General features: G+C 44.6%; 1 protein-coding gene across 4 annotated transcripts in view; it reads right to left on the reverse strand.

Annotated features, from left to right (window-relative positions):
• Positions 1-276: 276 nt before the first annotated feature.
• The window catches only part of EXTL3 (exostosin like glycosyltransferase 3), a 90,761-nt gene continuing 70,315 nt past the window's right edge, over positions 277-20,722 (reverse strand). For all 4 annotated transcript variants that reach the window (XM_040965711.1, XM_040965710.1, XM_040965709.1 and 1 more), the window contains 4 exons: positions 19,650-19,777; positions 13,561-13,705; positions 8,120-8,248; positions 277-2,978 (listed from right to left, as the gene is read on the reverse strand). In XM_040965711.1, coding sequence (XP_040821645.1) covers positions 2,769-2,978; positions 8,120-8,248; positions 13,561-13,705; positions 19,650-19,777 — 612 coding nt within the window. In that variant the 3' untranslated portion in view covers positions 277-2,768. The remainder of the gene's footprint in view (positions 2,979-8,119; positions 8,249-13,560; positions 13,706-19,649; positions 19,778-20,722) is intronic.

Consider the following 20,722-nt stretch of genomic DNA (forward strand, 5'->3'; position numbering starts at 1 on the left):
CGTGCAGAGGCACACACACATGCATGTGCACACACATTTCTTTAAATGCTCATGGGAGAAATCGCAGTCTGTGTTTCTGAAACGGGAGCCAACAAGGCTGTCAGCATTCTGGCATCCCAGCTCGTGGCCCCCCTGGTCTGACTCCTGGTCTGGGGCCGCACTCCTAGATTGTGGCATGCTGGTGCCAGCCACCTGCAGGGAGGCAGACAGGCACCTCCTCAGTCCCTCCTGCTGACCCTGCTGAGGAAAACCACAAAACACCTCCAAACCGCTTGGGTTAAAGTTTCCATTTATTTTTGGGTTTTTCTGTTTTAATACAAAAATCCAACATAAGACCATTGTGCTCATGATTGGACAGGGGGTTGAGGCAACTGGACATGGTACGGATATCAAAGAGCTCACCCTCAAAATCCTGCCACCTCCTCTTCCCAGCAGCCACTGAGAACACTCCCCACCTGTGGACAAGAGCCCATGGGTCAGGGTGCCCTGTGCTGGGTGCTCCAGCCCAGAGGAGCCCGCAGAACAAGCCTGTGTAGCGAATGGCGCACAGGCTGACCAGGAAGCCGGGCCTTCCTAAGCCCAAGTGCTGAGACTAGGGAACAAGAAATGACCCACAGCCAGCTAAGGAGACCCTTGGGACCTACCCAGCCACTTTCCCATATTGGGGAGTCCTGGCTGGATGGGTTCCCAGAGTGAGCAGCAGCATCGAGGCACAGCCCCGGGACTCACCCTCTCCCACCTTGCAGGTGGGCAGTTGTGCCCAGGAGCATCTAACCACACACCATGCAACAGCCAGCTCCCAGCCTCCCACCCGTGACGTGCATCCTGACAAATGGAAAGCTAGCCAACGCCTGACACTTGGAGTCCTTCAGGCTTAGAATTCTTCCAGGTCTGGCCAGTGCTGGCCTTGCTGGACATAGTGCTCTCTTTGGCGCCGCCTCTGGTCAGCCAGACCGCACACCACGCAGCTGCTCGCAGTGAGGTCAGCCACACCCAGGGACCCACGAATTGCTCCCTTCTCACCAGGTACATGCATACAGGTTCCTCACATCACAGGAAGAAATGCAGCCACATGTACACAGGTAGGCCTCTGAGAAGCACGACCCCATTTCCCAGGCAGCCGCCTCAAGGAGCGGCCCTGGGTCTGCTGGCTGGTGAACAGCATTCCCAGTGAGTCACACTTGTTCTACAGCGAGGTGGTTGCTGCACGAAAGAGCCCGTCCGCTTGCAGCAGGTCAGAGAACAGACCCAAGATAAAGCAGCACACGGTGTCAAGGTTTAGGGAAGACAAGCTGGCATAAGGCATGTGCGTGACCAGGACAGACCTGCACCTTGTTCCACTCTAGGAGACCTCCTGTCCTCAATTCAAAGGCGGGGGCTAAGGAGAACAGGAACCAAGGCTCAGTGCCTGACAGACACCACTGACTGCCTCCCTGGCTCCCCAGCGACTCCCCCCTACACACACGTACATGCACACACACACACGCACCCTCCCTGTTTCGGCTGGCACCCAGGAAATGGCAGTTTCAACAAAGCAAGCCAGCAGAAACATAGGCACAAGCCAGCGTTCCATTTCAAGACTGGATTTGCACTTCCGTAGGGACACAGCCTCTCCTCTCTCTAGCACATCCCAAAGCGAAACCTCAGGGGATCCTAAAGACAACCTGGCCCCGTGTGGAACACTGGATGGAGGTGTAGACAAAGGCGGAGGGGAAACCGAATTTTACCAGAGCATTTGCCTAGCCTACAGCACGTGCCTCATCGGAAGACCTGGGGGGGCCTAAAGCTGCGTGCTTGCTCCACAGGGAAGGGAGTGACTGGTGGGCCAGCTGCCCCCCTCACCCAAGCCTGCAAGCAAAGCCTATGAGGACCCCCATCCTCTTGCTCATTCTCTTCCTCAGAAGGAAAGCCTGGGCCGGAACCACAACATGGTAGGGCAAGACAAGAGGCCATGTGGGAGAGCTGTCTTCAGGCTTGGCTCCTCTCACACTCAAGGAGAGAATGGGAGAGCTGGGACCAGCACTAGGACAAGCTGGCCTCATGGTGAAGCCTCAAGTGTCACAGAACGCAGCCCAGAGACACACTGCTGGTCCACAGTGGCCCGCTCCTCGGGGCTGTCATGGGGCAGAGAGGTTACAACTGCCGACGGGCAAAAAGATGAAGGGACCGGCCCAAAGTCACTCCTGTCTGGGTTTTTGCACAGATTTTTCTGGTGAAAATGGCACTGACCTTTACTCACAAGCCCAATACCAGCTAGGCCAGAAGCCCTGCCCATCAGCGCATACAGCGTAAGCAGCCTGGTGAACACACAGTGAGAATGTCCAGTTCCCCCCTGGCCAAGTGTGTGTGTGTATGTATATGTGTGTGCACATAAACACACACGTCTATACATACCACACATCTCTATAAATAAGCCTTTAGTGGCAAATCTGGAACTTTAAATAATAGTTGTTACTGAACCTAAACCCACATGCCAGCTATCCCAGGTTTATGAACCACGGGAGTGACTGCAGGGTCCCCACAGTCCTCAGTGTAAGCTATCAGGCAGTGCCCTGTGTGGGACTCCAGGTCTCCTGACCAGGGTTCCAGGTCCAGTGTGGCTGACTTCGACCTAATGGAGCTTCTTCCTCTGCATTCTGCCCGCTGCCTCTCCCAGCAGACGACTGGGCCACCTGCCCGGCAGATGGAGCCGAGGTCCTTCCATACCTGGGGACCTTAGGAACCATCTCTTCACTCTGCCCACCTTCTCACCAAAATGTGGGATGGCCCTAGATGAACTTGAAGCACTTGGTCTTGTCGTGGGGCAGGCGGGTCTTGAAGAGCACAGAGTCCACCCTGAACTGGGTGTACAGGAGGGGCATGTAGCCGTACACCTTGACAAAGAAGTTGATACACTTGTGCCGCTCGTGGAAGTGGGAGTCATCATGCGACAGGGCCTGCGGGCATCCCGGGCACCGGAAAGTCCACCGTGAGGTCACCTGGGAGCAGGGAAGAAGAGGCAGGGTCAGAGTCATAGTAGGAAAGCCGAGCCACAGAAACCCTGCAGCTCAGCCCAGCCAACACTCCTGTTCCTCCTGAGCACGAAGACACTGAGCCCCCAGAGCTCCGCCCACAGACTAAGGCAAGAGCTCCTTGCATCAGGCAAGTGTCTGAGACACTGGGGCTAACATTTTATACCAAAACCCTTCATCTACCTGGTGCCTTTGTCCTAGTAACTCAACTTTTCCTATTTATGTTGGTTGTACATGATGTAGGACAAAGTTGCTCATGTCACAGAACCAAACAGAAAGTGGATTAAATTAGACTGCACACTCAGTGGCTAGGCATGAAGAAAATGTTACTGCTGAAAAAATACATTTATAGGGCCTGGCACAAGAGTGTAGCAGTTGAAGTCCTCGCCTTCAACGCACCAGGATCCCATATGGGCGCCAGTTCTAATTCCAGTGGCCCCGCTTCCCATCCAGCTCTGTGCTTGTGGCCTGGGAAAGCAATGGAGGATGACCCTGCACCCAAGTGAAAGACCTGGAAGAGGCTCCTGGCTTTTGGACTGGTTCAGCACCAGCCATTGTGGCCGTTTGGGGAGTGAACCATTGGACGGAAGATCTTCCTCTCTGTCTCTTCCTTCTCTCTGTATATCTGACTTTCCAATAAAAATAAATAAATCTTAAAAAAATACATCTATAATTATTACCCAGAAAACACTGAGAAGATGACCAAAAACCATGAAAGCAAGCCTAAGAAGCATGGAAAAGAAGTACTGTATGATGTTGCATAAAGTTTAAAACTGGCAAAACTGATCCTGGCACAGAAAAAAGATGTGGGTAGAAACAAAAGACATCTGAATAAAGGATAGGCTTTGGTGTAACAATGCATCGATGCAGGTCCACCAATCTGACAACTGCATCCTGCTAAAGATGCTGATAACGGGAGACTGGACAGAGGAATACACACTACCTTCCAACTTTTCTGTATGTTTACACCTTATGTGTATGTATGTTCATGTATCCATACACACAGAAGCAATGTGTATTTGCAACATTTGCTACCACTGGCCTAAAAATGTGAGTAAAATAGTTTTTAAAAAGGAAAGAACAAACACCCTGTCCCATGTTGGAGTGTCCTGGGTTCAGTGTCGGGCCCTGGCCCTCCTTTGCACCACGGGTCTGCCCAAGCCCAATGCCAATATCAGACTGTTTTCACTATGTAATGTCATTACCACTTCCAGCTTTTGATAGGGCAAATCTACATCCTCTTGTTCACTGGTGTCTAGGCTATTCTGGTTCTCTGCACTTCAATACAAACTTGAGGATCTAATTTTCAATTTCTGTATCAGACCTAATTAAATCAAACACATATCCAGTGAATCCATAGATGGAAGATTTCTATTTCCCTTCCATCCCCTGCCTCTGTCATTTTGCTTTTCAAATAAAAAAATACATCCTTAAAAACATATTAAAAAACAATAATAATAACAAAAAACCTTTCCAATTATCCCAGAATCCAATTTCAGGAGAAAAGCCCACTAATGGGATATTATTCTACTTGACAAAGAAATTATTTCATAATTGTTTTCACAGAAGCTAGGCTTTTAACTGGTTTTCATCATGTAAACCACCAGTTAAAGCTCTGAGTCTTCTCCCCTTTGAATCTATGCATACACATAAATACATTGCACAATAAAGCATACAAGGAAGGAAATGAAAAAGGAAGCAATAACTAATATGAAATGAAGTGTGGACACATATGTGACCAAAACTAGACTGTATTTGACCTGGAACATTCCAGGTAACGGAGCCCCAGTGAAGCACTCATGCTCTACTTTAGTACCACAAAGGACAATTCCTACTGGAGCTGAGGCCTCGCATCATCAGACTAAGATGCTCGGTTGCTCTCTCCACAACTCAACACCTGAGCCAGCCACTGGCTCTCTGCTTTCTACAGGAGCTCTTACTAATTCATTCCAAATAAAGCCTACTTATATTTCTGGATTTTTCAAAAACAGTATACTATTCAAAGCAATACGGCATTAACTATTCTTTAGTCAGAATTATTAAAGCAGTAACACTGTCAAAAGATTAGTGATAAAATAGCCAAACCTTTCTAATTCAAATGAAACAGTTTAACGGTGAAAATCAGAGGTATTTAACGCAAAAATCACTATTTCTCTAAGTAAGATAATACAAATATTCAGTACCACTATTATTAGATGCATATTTCGTTCAAACTGCTTTTAAACATAGATAACTAAGCTTGGAACTTGAAGCAATTATTTCAGAATTTGGAAATTTTCTTAATTTATTCAGTCTTTGATTTTAAAGTCATCTGCAAGTTGAACGGATCTCTTGTATTTAGTAAGATTGAACAAATTCACATGGAATATTCAAAACACGTATACCATGTCTATTCCCATCATTTCCAACATACTATCTACACTGAACAATTCTGCTTAACACAGACCTAATAATGTCTCAGACAAGCATGTTTTAATGAAGATGTTATTATTGGGTATCTAATCGAATACTTTCAATTTCCATTGATGTCATCATGAGACCCATTAATCAAATACACATCTTCACTAAAGTCTGGTCTCTGGCCACAAACAAAAAATGGATTAAGTAGAAAATTGTGCCAATCAGGCCCGGCGTGGTAGCTTAGTCTCTAAAGCCCTTGCCTTGCACGTGCCAGGATCCCATATAGGTGCTGATTCTCGTCCCAGAGGCCCCACTTCCCATACAGCTCTCTGCTTGTGGCCTTGGGACCTTGCACTTCGTATCAGAGATACCTGCACTTGGGATCCTGGCTTCGTATCAGAGCTCGGCTCCGGCTGTTGTGGCCACTTGGAGAGTGAATTATGGGACAGAAGATCTTCCTCTCTGTCTCTCCTCCTCTCTGTATATCTGACTTTCCAATAAAAATAAACCTTTAAAAAAAATCGTGCCAATCACCAATTTCTTTCATTGATCTGAAAGCCAGAGCTACAGAAACAGGGACAAACACAGAGAGAGATCTTCCACTCTTTGGTTCTCTCCCCAATTGGCCTCAAAACCTGGAAACGGACCAGACTGAAGCCTAAAGCCCAGAACTCCAGCTGGGGCTGCATGTGGGATGGCAGGAGCCCAAGGACTTGGGTCATTCTCTACTGCCTTCTCACCAGCAAGGAGACAGATTAGAAATGGAACAGTTGGGACTCCAATTAGCACTCACATGGGGTACCAGCCTTACACACAGTGGCCTAACTCACTATACCACAACACCAGACCTGATCATTAATTTCTTCCTAAGATTTTGCCACAGTGTATCTGCCACTATAGATAAAAATAAACTTTTTGTATAAAAGTTGTGACTGTTATCATTCATGCTTTAAAAAATAAAGTTAATATCACTTTGCTGACGGTTGCTCTTTTTAGATGCTTTGGCAAAAGTCTCATCAACAGAATATTCCCTGGGGGATCAGGAGGTAAGCTGTGGCTCTAGGAACTTTGACAGATGTAGGCAGGTTCATGAGGCCCCCAAAACTCGCTCTCCTTTCCAGCTTAGAACTAGCATCCACTGGTTATTGCCATGCTTACCATTGAAGTTATTATCTTTAAGAATTATTTTAGAGAGAGAGAATATGAGAACAAACCCCTAGTAGGTAGTTTACCCACCATGGCCCCGGCTGGGTCAAAGCCAGAAACATGATCATCTACCCTGTGGGAGAGGCAGAACCCAGTCACCTGAGCCACCGTGGCTGCCTCCCAGGGTGCGTGCCAGCAGGAAGCTGCAGCCAGGAGCTCCAGGGGAATTCTGAGCCCGGCACTCAAAAATGGAAAGCTACATACCAGTTCCCAGAAGCTATGATTTGAGTATTGCCACTATAGATAAAAATACCTGATGGATACTCAGTGGTAGATACCGTAGAATTTGCCTTCAAAATGTAAGAATAATGAAATATGTACACAAATTTCTATTTACGCATGGCAATAGAAACACCTAAAAGAAAACTTAAGATGTTATCAAATTAAGTAACATGCCCCTTTTATGACAATAATGAAAGTAGACCTCAGGAAGTTTGTTGACCGTAATAATTTTCATGGATGATTTCTCATGACCTACTAGCCAAACGTACATCTTGACCAAAATCTGATCACTGGTCACATGAAAAAGAAAAAGCTAGAAAGTTTCTAAGAGCATCAGATGGAAATCTGTAACATAAATAGTATTCACTTGAATTGGCAGACTCTACAGCAGTGGCTGCGAGGCCCTCCCCAGGCTTGACTGTGCCTGCTTCTAGAAGGCTCAACAGGAGCCTGCGAGCGGGCGCTCTCAACCACTGCCTGAGACTACGAGAAGGCAGAATGTGGAACGAAACTGAGTTCTCTGTATGTGACCAATCTGAAACTGCTTTATTCTGACTCAAATGTATTCAGCAACATAGGCAAAACAAAAAGAAAATCTCCATAATTCTGAGAGTACATTCATTTTTGAGTAAATTAACCTCTTTACATAAAAGCTAGGCTCTGGCACTTCTCGTAGAACTTTACCCACATGTTAAATATAGAACAATTCTTCAGGTACTTGGCTGGCAGAAATCCCCTTCCAACCTCAAGTTAGCAATCTGAGGACTGCTACGGATTACTTCCCAGAGCAATGTTGTTAAGTAAATAAAACAGAATAGCTGGTAACACACAGGAAACAAGTTATACAGTGATGCATGTGCCCTCTTAATACTTTCTGGGGAAAAGATGGTAACTGCAATAATTTCAAAGCAGTGATGAACAGAAGCTATTCTGATAGATTACAACCAGATGCAGTAGGATATGAAAAAAATCTGTGACTTCTGACAAGACACAGTTACTACAAATATTCTTACAAATTATAGGCCGCTTTGTAATGGAAGACAATGCTAAATTCCAGACAGTGATGAAGGAAGATGTCACTCAAGTTCTCAACCATCTGCACTGGCCTTCGGACAGCAGAGCCCCTGCATTAGCAACCCATTAACCCCACGCTCAGGCCTCCCAGCTGTTGAGCACCATTATTCCTCCTGTACTGATGAAGCAGTGTGTCAGTTACATACTGTGTAATTAAGTGCTTTACTCAGGCAGGCATCCTCAGGCCCACCATAGTGCACCCTCACCTTGATTGGGGGCTTCCGAGTGATGTGGGAGACCAGGAAGTTCATGGCAATGTCCTCACAGTTGATGTATTCATCCACCATATCTCGGATGGCCTGGGGCATCACATATGAATACAAGTAGGCATAATACTGTTGGGAGAAGAAAAAGAACCCATTTATTGTTAGACGCCACAATTCCTCAGCTTTTAGGAAAAAAAAATAATAAAAAGATGGCTCTGTGGGGCTTCTAGGAAGCTGGGAATGGGAGTGAAAACAGGATAACAGGGAAGCACGACCAGGATTCAAGCAGTCTGAACCAGATCCAGGAACATCCTGCTACTCAGCTCTCCTAGGATAAAGAGCTCTCCCACTTGAATTACCTTTACCAGCCTCCTGAAGAAACACAATTTCACACAACAGCAATGGGCAACCAACACAAATCTCTGCTAAACTAGGTCAGACGATATAGTTCTGTTGACCATCATTCCATCATACCTTCCCTGACAGCAGCAACGAGGGGTTCTATGAGGAAAAGGCCTGGGTTCCTTCTCGGGTCCCAGTCCATCACAGAGCCAGCACACGCTGCCTGCCTCACGCAGGAAGTCTTCAGTCTCATCAGTTCTTCACTTCCACTGGCTACTCTCTCTCCAGACTTACCAGCTCTTGCCTGGATTATCCCCACCGTGTTCCCCATAGTCTGCCAGCTGCAGCATGTGCTTTCCAGCATTCTATTCTCAGCTATTCAAATGTCAACCCCCAACTCCAAACCCGCCAACAGCTTTCTCTGTCACAACATTAGCCCAGGTCCTGAAAATGCCACTCAAGATCCACAAGGTGGTGTGCTAACGCCACTCAGGCCTGCTATCAAATTGGTGAAAATTTCAGAAATTTTGTGAACTTGTTAAAAATGGATAAATTTGAAATTAAATGTTACATTAAGAAGTGATGCAATCAATACCTAAGATTCATCACTTATCAGATTTGTTTCCGTTTCCTGTATCCTGAGGTTATCTGCCTCACTGTATTGACGGTGGAAATGTTGCATAACAGCACATAGCTATGTATCACTCCCTAACTCCATGTTCAGAAACTCAAGGTCAGAATATTTCTATCACAGAAACCAGTTGTAATATATTACAATAACCTAGTGAGGAATATGAGGGAACTAGTTAATAATCTGATTTATGTATTCTATTAGCTTAAATAACAACATACAGTAAAATGTTGAGTTTTCATAGATATTTTATAGCAGTTTTCACTAACTATCTTGTAGCAAGTCCTCAAAAGCTGGGGTACCTGGGCCCGGCGCAGTAACCTAGTGCCTAAAGTCCTTGTCTTGCACACCCAGGATCCCATATGGGAGCAAATTCTAATCCCAGCGGCCCCACTTCCCATTCAGCTCCCTGTTTGTGGCCTGGGAAAGCAGTCAAGGACGGCCCAAAGCCTTGGGACCCTGCACTGGCATGGAAACCCAGAGAAAGCTCCTAGCTTCAGATCAGCTCAGCTCCGGCCGTTGCGGCCACTTGGGGAGTGAATCAACGGACAGAGGATCTTCTCTGTCTCTCCTTCTCTCTGTATGTCTGACTTCCCAATAAAAATAAAGTAAATCTAAAAAAAAAAAAAAAGCAAAAAAACCCCAACTAAAAAGCTGGTGAACCTAAAAGATGAATTACACAGAGTAGGCATTTGGTCTAGCCATAGAGACCATGTTAGAGATGCCCACACTCTATATGAGCATGCCTCAGTTCCGGCTCTGCAGTTCCAGCTTCCTGCTGATGCAACCCTTGGGAGGCAGCAGGGGAGGGCTCAAATCATCCCGTCCCCATCACCCATCCTGGGGGCCTGGAGTGAGTCCCTCGCTTCTGCCTCTCCCCAGCCCAGATCTGCTGTGACAGGCATTGAAGCAATCAGCCACCAATGAGAGAGCTCTGTCTCTGCCAGCCTCTCATATCAAACTAGATTTTAAAAATTTAAAGATGAGTTACATATCTTTGACATTTAGATAGCTGTTATTAGTATCCTAAAGAACATGTTTAAAAATACAATCTATGCCTTCAGAGTAAGGTGATATTTTTTTTTAAGATTTATTTTTATTTTTGTTTATTGGAAAGGCGGATGTACAGAGAGGAGAGACAGAGAGGAAGATCTTCCGTCCGATGATTCACTCCCCAAGTGAGCGCAATGGGTCGATACTATGCCGATCCGAAGCCAGGAGCCTCTTCCGGGTCTCCCACGCGGGTGCAGGTTCCCAAAGCTTTGGGCTGTCCTCGACTGCTTTCCCAGGCCACAGGCAGGGAGCTGGAAGGGAAGCGGGGCTGCCAGGATTAGAACCAGCGCCCATATGGGATCCCGGGCGTGCAAGGCGAGGACCTTTAACCACTTGCGCCACCGTGCCGGGCCCGTAAGGTGATATTTTAACAAGGCTGCCTTTTAAATAGAAAACTATGAGCAAAGTATTAGAAAAATAATTGTTTATAATTCTAAAATTGACTAGTTTCACTACCAAAATGACAATGTTAATTTAAAAATTTGCTCCGCCATACATTTTAAAAACCCCAAGAAACCTGGCTAACTTGTGAAAATCTTCCAACTTTTTTGCAAGAGAGCAAAGCCATAAGCCAGGAACTCCATCCTGGTCTCTCAAATGTGTTGCCAGGGTCCACAGAGTTGGGCCAAATTCTGCGGTCTTCCCAGGCACATTAGCAGGAAGCTAGATGGGAAGCAGAGGTGTTGAATCTAAATTGGAATTCGAAAATAAAGATGCCGGCATCACAAGCTGCAGCTTAACCCACTGAGCCACAATACCAGCTCCATCTTTTAAAAACAAAATCTGTTAAATGAACAATCTCAATGCATTAAAAAGGCAACAGCTTCCCATCAGTTTGCTTACAATAAAACAAAATGAATGAATGGCATCATAGAAGATGGGAATAACTAAGCTCACCTTCCAAAAAGGCGGCCAAACCAGCGGATGAGACTAAAAAACTCAAGGAATATGACTTAGGCATAATGAAACACAAGAATTCCCTTCAAAGACAGTGAATACTACAAGCATAAAGAAAAAGTGCTCAATTTCAAAGCACCTTTTACTTGCCATAATGCATAATATCCAAAGATTTAAAAATACAACAGATTTAATCATATTTCTCACTAAAATGTAAGAATTTTCTGAGCAAATTATTTTGAAACCTTATATCTTCATCTCAAACCCTAAAATTTTTTTAACTACAATAGTTCACACAAACATACACAGGGAGAATTTCTAAATAAATTGCCATACCTCTTAGTGTATGTTCAAAAGTTTTATGGAAAAGCACTTATGTCTAGGCCTAGTGTTGTTGTCTAGTGGGCAAAGATGCCATCTGTCACGCCAGTATTCCACACATGCGCCAGTTCAAGACTTGCTGCTCTGCTTCAGATCACTCCCTACTACTGCACTGGGAAAGCAGCAAAAGATGGTTCAAGTGTTTGGGTCCCTCCACCCATGTGGGAGAACTGGAAGAAGCTACAGGCTCCAGGTTTTGCCCTGGGAAAGCCCCTGTTGCTACTGCCATAGATGGGGTATGAGAGGTGTGCCTAGGAAGACACAAAGAGGATCAGCAGGTAAAGCTTACCAAGTGTCCCCTGTGGACAGCCCCCCACGAAAACCACCAGGTGCTGAGACACACAGGGAGAGTGGAGCAAAGCACAGCCAGGGGCCAGTGTCTTTGATGTGAGGCTAGTGGATGGCAGCAACAAGGAAAATGGCATGAGCCTCAAGCGAGATCACACAGGACAATTCAGAATAGCTTGCAAATGATGAAAATGTTCCCCACTGCCTTCCCCTCTACAGAACAAGCCTGGGGAAATGAGTAGCATCAGAGCGCACCAGTAAGGGTTCAAGGGGAAACGCGGTCCCAGAAAGGTCAGGCTCCAATCCTACGGCGGAGCTGGAAGAGGTATCCTGTGGAGTGCACAGGCCTAACTCAGCACCAGACATTCTTCACCGGCCAGGGAAGAGCATGGGAGGGAAGGCACAGAGCAGTGCCACCCAACAGAATTGTAATACAAGCCACAACTGTCATTTTAGGTTTTCTATAGCCACAAGATTCACTAGAAAAAAGAAAACTGTATTTACTGACACTGTGGAACAGTGCAAAAAGCCACCACCTATGGTGCTGGCATCCCACATGGGTGTTCATGTCCCAGCTGATCTACTTCTCATCCAGCTCCCCACTACTACACCTGAGAAAGCAGAAAAAGATGGCCCAAGTAGCAACTCAGGGTTCCTGGCTTCAGATCAGCCCACCTCCAGCCACTGCAGCCATCTGGGGAGTGAAGAAGACTAATGGAAGATGCCTCTGTCCCCAACTCTGCCTTTTGAATAAGCAAGTGAATCTTTAAGTAAAACACTTAAGTTAACATTATTTTACCAAGTGTGTATCCAAAAAAAAAAAAAAATGCTTGCATTTCAATGTACAATCGGTGTACAAAATTCATTCGTGCTATTTTCAAAAGCTGGTATACACTTTACACTGACAGCACATCTCAACTCTGACCAGTCACACTTCAGGCTCAAAGGAACAGAGGGCCAGTGGTTACTTTACTGACAGAAAAGGTACCGAAGAAGCTGAGTCAGAAACAAAACCAAACAACCATGCAAAGCAGAAGGAGAGGGGCGCCGCCTGGAGCGGCCTGCCCTGCGGATCAGGACGTGAGGCATGACGGGAGCAATGAGCTCTGAGGAATCAGGCTGAACCGGCACATCAACACCAAGCTCTGCAGGTGGGTCCAGCACAACAGGGGTCCAGCAAGTCAGAAAACGCATCAGACTAAGTCTTCTGTTGGCTGTGCCATCACTGGGATGGCAGTGTTGACACTGGAAGGTATCTGAGGGTCTTAGCTCAACACCCTTTATTTTGCAGAAGGCCAATACTCAAAGATAAACTGATTTTCCTAATGGCCTCTATGCTATTTCAAGAGCAGTTCTCTTATCCAGACATTCTGTTCCAGAGTTGTTCTAAGTATCTTGGTCATTCTCCTTTTTCAAAAGTTTATTTATTTGAAAGGCAAAGCAACAGAAAGAGAGAAGGTGACAAAGAAACATCTTCTATTTGCTAGTTTGTTCCCCAAATGGCTGCAATAGTCCTCAGAGCTCAGCCAGGCTAATGCCAGAAATTGCAATAAGGGTCTCCCACATGGGTATCAGGGGGCCAAGCACTTGAGTCATTTTAATAAGGAGCTGGTTCAGAAGCAGGGCAGCAAGGATGTGTACCAAAACTCCAAAATATGGAATACTGGAGTAGTAAGTGGTGGCTTAACCAGCTGTACTGCACCACCAATTCCTGCTTATTGCTTATAAAATTTTCTAGCATAGAAGGGACGACAAAAAAGCCAGAGAATTCTACCTCAGGGTAGTATTTCACTACTACACACAGATACAGCTCTTAGTACATTGAGGCCATTCTGGAGCGTTTTCTTACCTTGTGAAAGAAGGCAGCACCTGTCAGCACCATGGACAGCTCACAGGAGTAGTTGGAGTTGTACAGCCAGGACTGGTGAGGGATGTCCCAAGCGTGGTATCGGCCGGGAAAGCCCACAATGCGGTCCCGAGCTTCCCTCCAAACCCTAAGAAATACAAAACACATACACACATTTGATAACCAAGTACCAAGATTATCAAAATGTTTTAAAGTACTGTCTATTTCTCATTTTTAAATAACAAAAAAACTACCCCAAATTAAATGAACTGTGTCAAATGCAGCTTTCTTAACACCTGCCCATTTCATAATCTGATAGCCAGCATCTCTCCAGCCCCAAAGAGTAAAATAGAAAAATGGATTTTCTACAACAATCACCTAGAAAGTAAGAAGACATCAGTTTTACTTATCTTAACTCATAAATGTTTTAATGAGCACCTTAGTTCAGCTGGACACATATGTAATTTGTGCTAATACAACACTGAGAAGGTATATAATGAAAAACATTTTAAGACACCATTGGGGTTGTTTGTTATTGATTTGAAAGACAGGAGACAGAGTGCTCCCATCCACTGTTCACTCCTGTAACACCTACAATCACTGGGGCCCAACCAGAAGGCAGAAACTGAACCTGATTTGTGTGTCTGCCCTCTGGATGACAGGGATCTGAGTACTTGAGCCATAAGGCACTGCCTCCCAGCATGTGTATCAGCAGGAAGCTGGAATAAGGAGGGGCACACGGAGCCTAGGAACACTGATGACGGAGTGTGGGCATCCCAAGCAGTGTCCGAAGCTATGCCAAGCACCTACCCCAAGACCACGTATTTAACCACAGCAAACTACTGCTTGAAATAAAATGTACCAAACCTAATATCTAGTTCGAACAGAGCTGAGGCAGAAAGTTGTATCATGAGAAAGTCTTAAAATGTTTTTCATTATATACCTTCTCAGTGTTGTTTCTCAGGCAGTTTAAATCTATAAAAGTTTATCGTGAAACATTGAATTCTCAATTTCTTAAACCCAAGACTTTTATATCATCTCCAACTTTATAGGCAAGGAAATTGGAGAGCTGAAATTGGAGAGCTGAAATCACTTAAGAGTTCCACAGGCCCCGGCAGGCCTGCAGAAAGACTAGATTTAAACTGCCTGAGAAACTTCTCTGCTATCCACAGGGAGCTTCAATTCCCAAAACACAGATTTCATTCCAAAAGCATTCTTCTCCCAATAAATGACAAAGTAGCTCATTTAGTTCAATCACAACTTCTATCACAGTACAATATCCTTGCAGGGTGGACATTTTCAGACAACTGACAGTTTTTTTTTTTAACCATGGCAAGGTATATATACATACATAAAACTTCCTAGTTCAACTATTTTTTGCTGTTAACCATTTAAAGTACACTGGAATTAGGCACATTTGCATGACTGTGCAACAATCACCACCATCCATCTCCAGAGCTTTCTAATCTTCCCTGACTCTCTGTGCCCAAAAGACACGGACTTCCTACTCCCACCTCCCCCAGCTCATAAACCACCATTCCCCTTGCTCTAACCACTCTATACCTCATCAAGCAGAATGATACAAAGTATAAAGGTCTAAAAAAAAAAAGCATTTAAAATGCATGAAAAAAACTTAAACATCCTTTAACTCCATTTTTCATGAACTTTTCAGATCCTCCTCTTCTTTATCCTTTGTGGTGCGTATTACAAATGATGTCATGACTATCCATTTATTCTCTGTGGACATCTGACATCCAATTTTCTTCGGTGCCTCCTTTCTTTTGCCATTAGAGATTGCTTGCCTTTTTCTTAGCTAGCTAAGTAGAAGATAATCAAACTTAACTTTTCATCAGAGGGAGGAATTTTTATATTTACCCTTTCCTTTTGAACCTAGATCTAGATCTGTTTTACTCCCAGTTAGGTGAAGTAAGTAAAGCACAGATATTAGTAGGAGAAAGATTTTAATTTAAAGGATACCCAAACAAATGTGGAAAACATTAGGATGTACAGGTAGGATTCTTCGCCAAACCTCAAACTTTGCATAACTGCTAAGAAACACTTTGCAAGGCTTTCCAAGTCTGCCACTACCAGGAAATCCGTTGAGAAATGGCATGGAGCGGGTGTTCAACCCTGAGTCACTGAAGATCAACCCTGAGTCACTGAAGATGACAAACCATCTGTTTTGATAAACTTCAAATTCATCAAGGCTAGGTCTTCTTATCTGCATTATTCCTGGAATCCAGGGATGCGTGGCAATTCCCCTGTTAACACCATGGCTCCCAGTCCACAGCGCACTCTACACCGTGTGGTGTGATACCAGAAACATGCTCCCCCTTTCCCAACACCAACAATATCTGCAATGACAAAGGCCACTCCTGGAGTTACTGTCCAGCTTTCTCCCCTTCTTGGAAACATGTGGAAAGAGCTATTTTATTATCATGTAACAAAGGAACATATCTCAGTTTAAATCCTTTCTACATTGTACTACATTTTTAAAACTTCTTTACTTGGGCCCGGCGCGGTGGCGCAGTGGTTAAGGTCCTCGCCTTGCACGCCCGGGATCCCATATGGGTGCCGGTTCTAATCCCGGCAGCCCTGCTTCCCTTCCAGCTCCCTGCCTGTGGCCTGGGAAAGCAGTCGAGGACAGCCCAAAGCTTTGGGACCCTGCACCCGCATGGGAGACCCGGAAGAGGCTCCTGGCTTCGGATTGGCATAGTATCGGCTCGTTGCGCTCACTTGGGGTGTGAATCATCGGACGGAAGATCTTCCTCTCTGTCTCTCCTCTCTGTATATCTGCCTTTCCAATGAAAAAATAATAAAAATAAATCTTTAAAAAAAAAAAAAAAACTTCTTTACTTATTGAAAAGCAGAAGAATAAAGAAAGAGAGCAAAGACTCCATCAGTCCATCTTCCATCTACCCAACTGGTCACAACAGCAAGGGCAAGGTGTACTTGGTGGGAAGCAACTGAGGCCAGTGTCGCAGTGGTGAAAGAATTCATCAGAACAAAGTTAATAGGTTTAGGTTTATTGAACACACTGCAAGGGAACAGTGGCCAGGAAAGTAACAAGCGGCTGTCTGCTGCCATATTTTCTAAGATTTACTTATTTATTTGAAAGGTAGAGTTAGAGTGATCATCCACTGTCTGCTCATTTCACTCCCCAAATGGTCACACAGCCCAGGCTGCACCAGGTCAAACCAGGAGCCTGGAATTCCATGAAGTACCCTGTGTGTGTGGTTCAAGCACTTAGCCCACCTTCTGCTGCTTTCCCAAGCATATTAGCAGGGGATGAGGTCAGAAGAATAGTCAGAACTTGAACCACTACTCTTATAAGAAGGATGCCAGCATCACAAGCAGCAACTTAACAAGTGGTACTACAATGCCAACCCTGGTTTTTTGTTTGTAATCAGAGAAGCAACAGTCTTATTTCAATAATACACAGGGAGAAGTCAAAGAAAATGTGAGCAGTTCAGAGAGGAATAGCTGATGCTCTAACTTACAAGTAATGTGCCAACTCACTCTTCTAGGTGAGTTTAAGGTGGATACACCAAGGAGGCTGCTGCTCCTTCCATCTGCAGATCTGTACCTATAAACCCACACCAAAGGAAGCCTGAGGGCTGGGCAAGTCGGTCTGCCATTCCAGGCAAAGGAGAGAAATACAGAGAAACTAGTTCTCTCTCCTAAACACAAACTCAATTTGCATAAGATCTCCGGCATTTCTGAAGCCATCTGTGAGGAACTAGTTATTCCCTGAATTGACTGGCAACTAATGCTTCTGTAATAAAATTTAAAATGAGCCGCATGATTTCTTACCTTAGACACCCAAAGCACAAGCAATCAACAACAAAAAGATTTCATCAAAATGTAAGGTTTTGTGTCAGAGGACACCATCAAGAAAGTGAAAGATCATCTACAGAATGGGAGAATACAATTGCAACTCAGCTTCTCTAGTAAGGAGACTATTAAAAAAAAAAAAAAAAACCTAAGCAAAAATAGACAATTTCATTTAGGTGTTCCTCCAAAGTAGTAATACAAATGGCCAATTCTGTCCTTCCACTTCTAGAAGTTTTTTTTTTTTAATCCTCATATAAAAATTTGCACATGGGGCCCAGTGCAGTAGTCTAGTGGCTAAAGTCCTCATCATGCAGGCATGGGGATCCCATGTGGGTCCTGGTTCTAATTCCAGCAGCCCCGCTTCACACGTAGCTCCCTGCTTGTGACCTGGGAAAGCAGTCAAGCATGGCCCAACTCAGATAGTCCACAGTTTACTCATGTAAGTATCCAATTCTTGGGAATTGGACCCAGGTCTTGGGACCCTGCATCTGTGTGAGAGACCCAAGGAGGCGATCGGCTCCTGGCTTCGGATACGCACAGTTCCAGCCATTGCAGCCACGTGGGGAACGAATCAATGGATGGAAGATCTGCCTCTCTGTCTCTCCTCCTCAATGTATATCTGACTTTTCAATAAAAACAAAATAAATCTGTTTAAAAACAGATTTTTTAAAAATATGCACATAATTATTACAGCAGTATTATCTTAACAACTAAGTAAAAACAATCCAAATGTGCGCCAATGGATGAACCAACTGTCATGCAGCCATACCAAAGGACTGAAGAATTGGCACATGCTACAAAGAGGATAAACTGTTGAAAACATTAAAAGAATCCAATCACAAAAAGCCATCAATTGTAGGGTTTCATTTACATGAAATGTACAAGAGGCAAAAAGTATAAGTACAGAGATCAGTAGTTACCTAGAATTTAAAGGGGTCAGAAAAAAACGGACTGATTGCTAATAGACAGAGGGCTTCTCTCAGTGGAGACAGGAAACTGTAAGCCCAATTATGATGAAAGATTCTGCATAACTCCAATACCCTACATCCAATGAATTGGATACTTACATCAGTAAACTGTGGACTATCTAAGTTACACTGAATAAATGTCACCAAAAAATAAACTGTACAAAAACACAATCATATACTTGGATGTCACAGAAAATGTTAACTTGCTTTAAAAGTTTCTAAAGGCTTACTCTCAAGTTTTGAACTCTCCTCACAATGGCACATAGCAAACTGTCCCTGGATCGACACCACAGCCCATGACTCAGTGTGAGTGGCCTTGACCTACCGCCTCCTCCTGCCAGCAATGTGCCTGCAGTGGGACGCCTCTACATAAAAGAGAGCATACAAGACAGCGGTATAACAAAATGACAGAAAAGTTGTGCAATTAGACTGCCTAGCAATTCCATCCCAGCTCTGTCTGCCACTGATTCCTGAGCTGAGTGGCTTTGTTTTCTTGGGTCCTAATTAGTCCTACACACAGAGAAACAGCTACAACTTGCATTGAGTTTTAGGAGGATCAAAGAGATAAACCAGGCCCAGAGCTCAACTAGTCTCTGGCACACAGTAGGGTTCAACAGATGCTGAACAGCAGCAGTGACAACAGCCCCTTCTCTTTGCTCTCTTGAATCTCCGCTTCAACCCATCTTTCTCAACATCATCTTGAGTCCCACTATCCCAACAGACAGCAGCAGGTAGCTTCTGGCTGCCCGTTTCATTCTGAGGCCAAACCCAAGTCTCCAGTCTGTCTGTGCTTTGGGTTTGACAGTACTTCAGAGAAGATGTTGATATTCAGAAATCAGAGAGAAGCTTGGGTACCAAAAACTTTGAAACCAAGTATTATTTGATAATATCCATTTTTATGAACTCATTCAAGAGTTCATCAAGTTTTATGCATGAATTCTAGAGTTTCTGTACATCAAAATAAATTTTCTAATGCTATTTTCCATGAACTTTTAAAGTATGCTTGTGTTTGTAGCTTTAGGAGGAGAAAGGAAATCCTGTCCACCCAACCAGGGAATTTCATCCTCCTGGCCTGTCTAAGGGGAGAACAATTTTCAAGAGCAAGAGAAATGGAATCCTCCAATACCACCTGAGACCAGGATCTGCCCATCTCCTCTACTACCCTTTCTAGTCTAAGGAAAGGTTTGTCAGCACTAGTCAAGGAATTCAATTTGCTGCCTAATCCACGTCTGAGTAGGTTTCTATCACTTGCAAACTGAAGCACTTCCTTATAGAAAAGCAATCCCTCACCGAAACCCAAACATGATTTCATCATGGCGAAGGTGAGCATCATCATCAATTGACAGGATCGCCTCTGTCTCAATTTCATTCCAGGGCAAGAATCGGTTGTTCAAACTATTCTTCTCAGTCCGGACCACCTGTAAAGAGGAACAATAAACACCCAAAATCAATGCTGCTTTACAGAAAGCAAAATCAAAACTTCCAAACAAAGTGAACTGTTGTGCCTGAGGAAAGCAGCAGAGCATGGCCTGGGAACCTGGGCCCTTTCCCCCACGTGGGAGACCTGGAGATGTCTCCAGATCCTGGCTCTGGATCAAGGCTACTCTGTGAATGAACCAAACCTGTAAAGGGGGGGGGGGGGATCTCTTTCTTTCAAATAAATCTATCAATCTTGGGGGTAGGAAATCAAAGACTGTGGCTCTAGTCAGTGGGTAATTTTGCCTGATCACCCATCAGTTATAAAATCCAGTATATGCCTTTCAGGAGTAACCACCTTACAATTCAATAAATTTACAATGATTTCACATTTTGAGCTTTATTCATTTGCTAAAGAATTTTTTTCTATGAAACAAGGTAAGGACTATTTTTACAACTGTCAAACCATACAGGGAAATAAAAAATAACTTTCCCAAGAGAACACAAGGTGGCAGAGTAGATCTGAGATGCTAGTTCCCAGCATCTGTTCTTGGCCTTGCAGTCTCCCAGCTGGCCTATAAACTTCAAATCCAAATGCAAAATTCCTTTGAGCCTGTTAGTTCTGACCTCCACTTTTAAGGCATCTGTGGGAACATAAATCAAAACAAAAAAACACCAACCATCCCAGTGAGATGAATGACTTCACTTTGCAGATCCTATCTAAAAAGCTACAGTTAGACTTTTTAAATTTATGTTTATTTAAAGGATATGAAAAGATTCTCCATCTACTGGTTTACTTCCCAAATGCTCACAACAGCCCTGGCTAGGCCAAGTTGAAACCAGCAGTCATGAACTCCATTTGGACCTCCCACGTAGGAGGCAGAGACCCCAGTACTTGAGCCATCACCTGGTTTCTCTCATAAAGCTGGATCTGAAGCTGAGGAGCT

This window comes from Ochotona curzoniae, unplaced genomic scaffold, assembly GCF_017591425.1.
Source record: "Ochotona curzoniae isolate NIBS_2020 unplaced genomic scaffold, NIBS_Ocur_1.0 scaffold_4505, whole genome shotgun sequence".
Taxonomy (NCBI): Eukaryota; Metazoa; Chordata; class Mammalia; order Lagomorpha; family Ochotonidae; genus Ochotona; species Ochotona curzoniae.